The sequence below is a fragment of the Aplysia californica genome, unplaced genomic scaffold, assembly GCF_000002075.1.
Source record: "Aplysia californica isolate F4 #8 unplaced genomic scaffold, AplCal3.0 scaffold01358, whole genome shotgun sequence".
NCBI classification, from domain to species: domain Eukaryota; kingdom Metazoa; phylum Mollusca; class Gastropoda; order Aplysiida; family Aplysiidae; genus Aplysia; species Aplysia californica.
This window is the reverse complement of record NW_004798628.1, coordinates 36,501-39,337: the sequence shown is the minus strand read 5'-3', so window position 1 is coordinate 39,337 and position 2,837 is coordinate 36,501. Positions and strand designations below refer to the sequence as shown.

The window sequence follows — 2,837 nt, the reverse complement described above, 5'->3', positions numbered from 1 at the left end:
AGAAACAATGTGTACACGCCACACGTTCCTGTGAAGTACACACCTGCTGCAGCGTGTCAGCGTCCCACACGCGGATCGTGCCGTCGTCCGACACAGTGGCCAGGTGTCTCCGCATGGGGTCCACGGCAAAACACGCCACGCGGCCTGTGTGTGAGCGCATCAGTGTGGTGTACGCGCGCGTCGACACATCCAGGACGCCAAGGTTGCCCTGAGGGAGGAAGATCGGCGCGTGTTACCAGTGTGTGACTTCCTGTACACAGCGCATGTTATTGTTTAGTCTTAGATCTAGTAGAGTTTTTACGGCGCTCGCAACTGCATAAGGTCATATGAGCGCCAAGGGGTGGGTGTCAACAGAGAAGTCCTTACTCTGCTCACCTCTCTAGCCTCAACAGCACAAAGTCTGCTTCGACTATCAAGGCACCCCGGGAATAGAGGGTCACAAGAGAGTGACAAACATACAAAAGAAGTAGAGGAAAAATGACGACAGTAAGGATGAGGAAAGAAAAATGAAGACAGTAAGGATGAGGAAAGAAAAATGAAGACAGTAAGGATGAGGAAAGAAAAATGAAGACAGTAAGGATGAGGAAAGAAAAATGAAGACAGTAAGGATGAGGAAAGAAAAATGAAGACAGTAAGGATGAGGAAAGAAAAAGCAGCAGAATTATTGACATATTGGATTTGACTTCATTGGACGGCCCTTCACTGACTGACTAACCAACCACAATACTTCATTGGACGGCCCTTCACTGACTGACTAACCAACCACAATACTTCATTGGACGGCCCTTCACTGACTGACTAACCAACCACAATACTTCATTGAACGGCCCTTCACTGACTGACTTACAAACCACAATTGGTGATATTGATAAGTAGAAAGAACATTCTCTACATTCAGAGCAATTCGGAAAGATAACAAGGAAAAAATTGCATTATTTTCAATAAACTTGTTTAACCTAATTTGTTGGACACACAGAGTCGGCCGCCGAGTGACAAATTGTCAAAGTTCACGAGAACACCTTTCACAGACGTAGACTCACCTTGGAAGTGCCAGCCAGAATCTTGAGGCCATCAGCTGACAGACGCGACGCAGTGACGGGGCCCTCATGCTCTGAGGAAGACAACGAGTTACCCATAATTCCACTACCCATAATTCCACGGCAGACAAGTCAGTCATAAATACATTTGAGTTGTACACGTATTGTTAAAGACACCGGAGAGGCTGGAAGAGGGATGGGGGAGATGGGGAGAGACTGAGAGTGGAAAAGGAGAGGGGGAGAGAAATGAGCGAGACAGAGCACGAGATAGAGCGAGAGAGGGACATACAGACAGACGGACCAAGGGACAAAGGTCACAGCGTCAGGGTTTGCGAGTCGAGAAGTGACAGGGGAGAGAACTCACCGGCCTCCAGGTAGACGTGAGCGAAGTCGAGCGGCCACAGCCGGAGGTAGCCGTCATCTGAGCCCGTCACGCAGAACGTGTCGTTGAGATGCATGGAGGTGAGGGACAGACTGCCACCTGTCGCAACGAGGACACAAATACACGGGTCATTTATCCATAACACAAATACAGGGGTCATTTATCCATAACACAAATACACGGGTCATTTATCCATAACACAAATACAGGGGTCATTTATCCATAACACAAATACACGGGTCATTTATCCAGAACACAAATACACGGGTCATTTATCCATAACACAAATACAGGGGTCATTTATCCATAACACAAATACACGGGTCATTTATCCATCTATCCGCAACACAAACATGGAGGTGAGGGACAGACTGCGATCTGTCGCAGCGAGGACACAAACACAGGTTTATCTATCCATAGATTGGTCGTTCTCACATGTTCCAATATGGTGAACCTTTTATGGTGAGACATAAGTATTCCAATATGGTGAACATTTTATGGTGAGACATAAGTATTCCAATATGGTGAACATTTTATGGTGAGACATAAGTATTCCAATATGGTGAACATTTTATGGTGAGACATAAATATTCCAATATGGTGAAAATTTTATGGTGAGACATAAGTATTCCAATATGGTGAACATTTTATGGTGAGACATAAGTATTCCAATATGGTGAACATTTTATGGTGAGGCATAAGTATTCCAATATGGTGAACATTTTATGGTGAGGCATAAGTATTCCAATATGGTGAACAACCCATTCAAAAAGTCCAAGACTAGCGTCTGGTCACAGAGTCCAATTGATTGTTTATTGTAAACGACAGACAGAAAAGTTTCGATCAACTAAGGATTGAGCTGCTTCCATCCTGACAGCAGATAACAGTGGACACTCTACCAAATATCTTCCTGGCGTGGGAATTCAAATCAAAACTGGTGTACCAAAGACAAAGTGTCCCAATGGAGAATCAACTCCAAGCAAAAGGCGAAAGGTATGGAAGCTCACGTAAAAGAACAAAATAAAGTCTTTTTTCTTTTTAAAGTAATTTGACAGAATTGAAGAGAACAGCTTAGTTCCTCTATGAGATTCTAAGCACACAACATCTTTCCCTTTACCTGCTTCTCCAGAATCTTTCATCTTGGACCCCCGGCCCACGCCACTCTTGCTGGGCAGAAGTCTCCGCACGTGCTGTACGGTCAGCTTGTTGTAGTCCATCTCAAAGATGTGACCAGACTTGGTGCAGGCATAGCTGGACAAACAAAACAGCACGGATCAGCAACATACATGGGTCAATCAAGATCTGCTGTGTCTGGTCACCAGCGACTTACATGGGTCAATCAAGATCTGCTGTGTCTGGTCACCAGCGACTTACATGGGTCAATCAAGATCTGCTGTGTCTGGTCACCAGCGACTTAC

At 45.2% G+C, this 2,837-nt stretch overlaps 1 protein-coding gene across 1 annotated transcript in view; it reads right to left on the bottom strand.

Annotated features, from left to right (window-relative positions):
• The window catches only part of LOC101853598 (WD repeat-containing protein 90), a gene marked incomplete at its 3' end in the record, with an annotated part of 47,229 nt that overhangs the window by 22,876 nt on the left and 21,516 nt on the right, over window positions 1–2,837 (bottom strand). Inside the window, 1 exon segment of the mRNA XM_035973525.1 lies at window positions 44–208. Coding sequence (XP_035829418.1) covers window positions 44–208 — 165 coding nt within the window.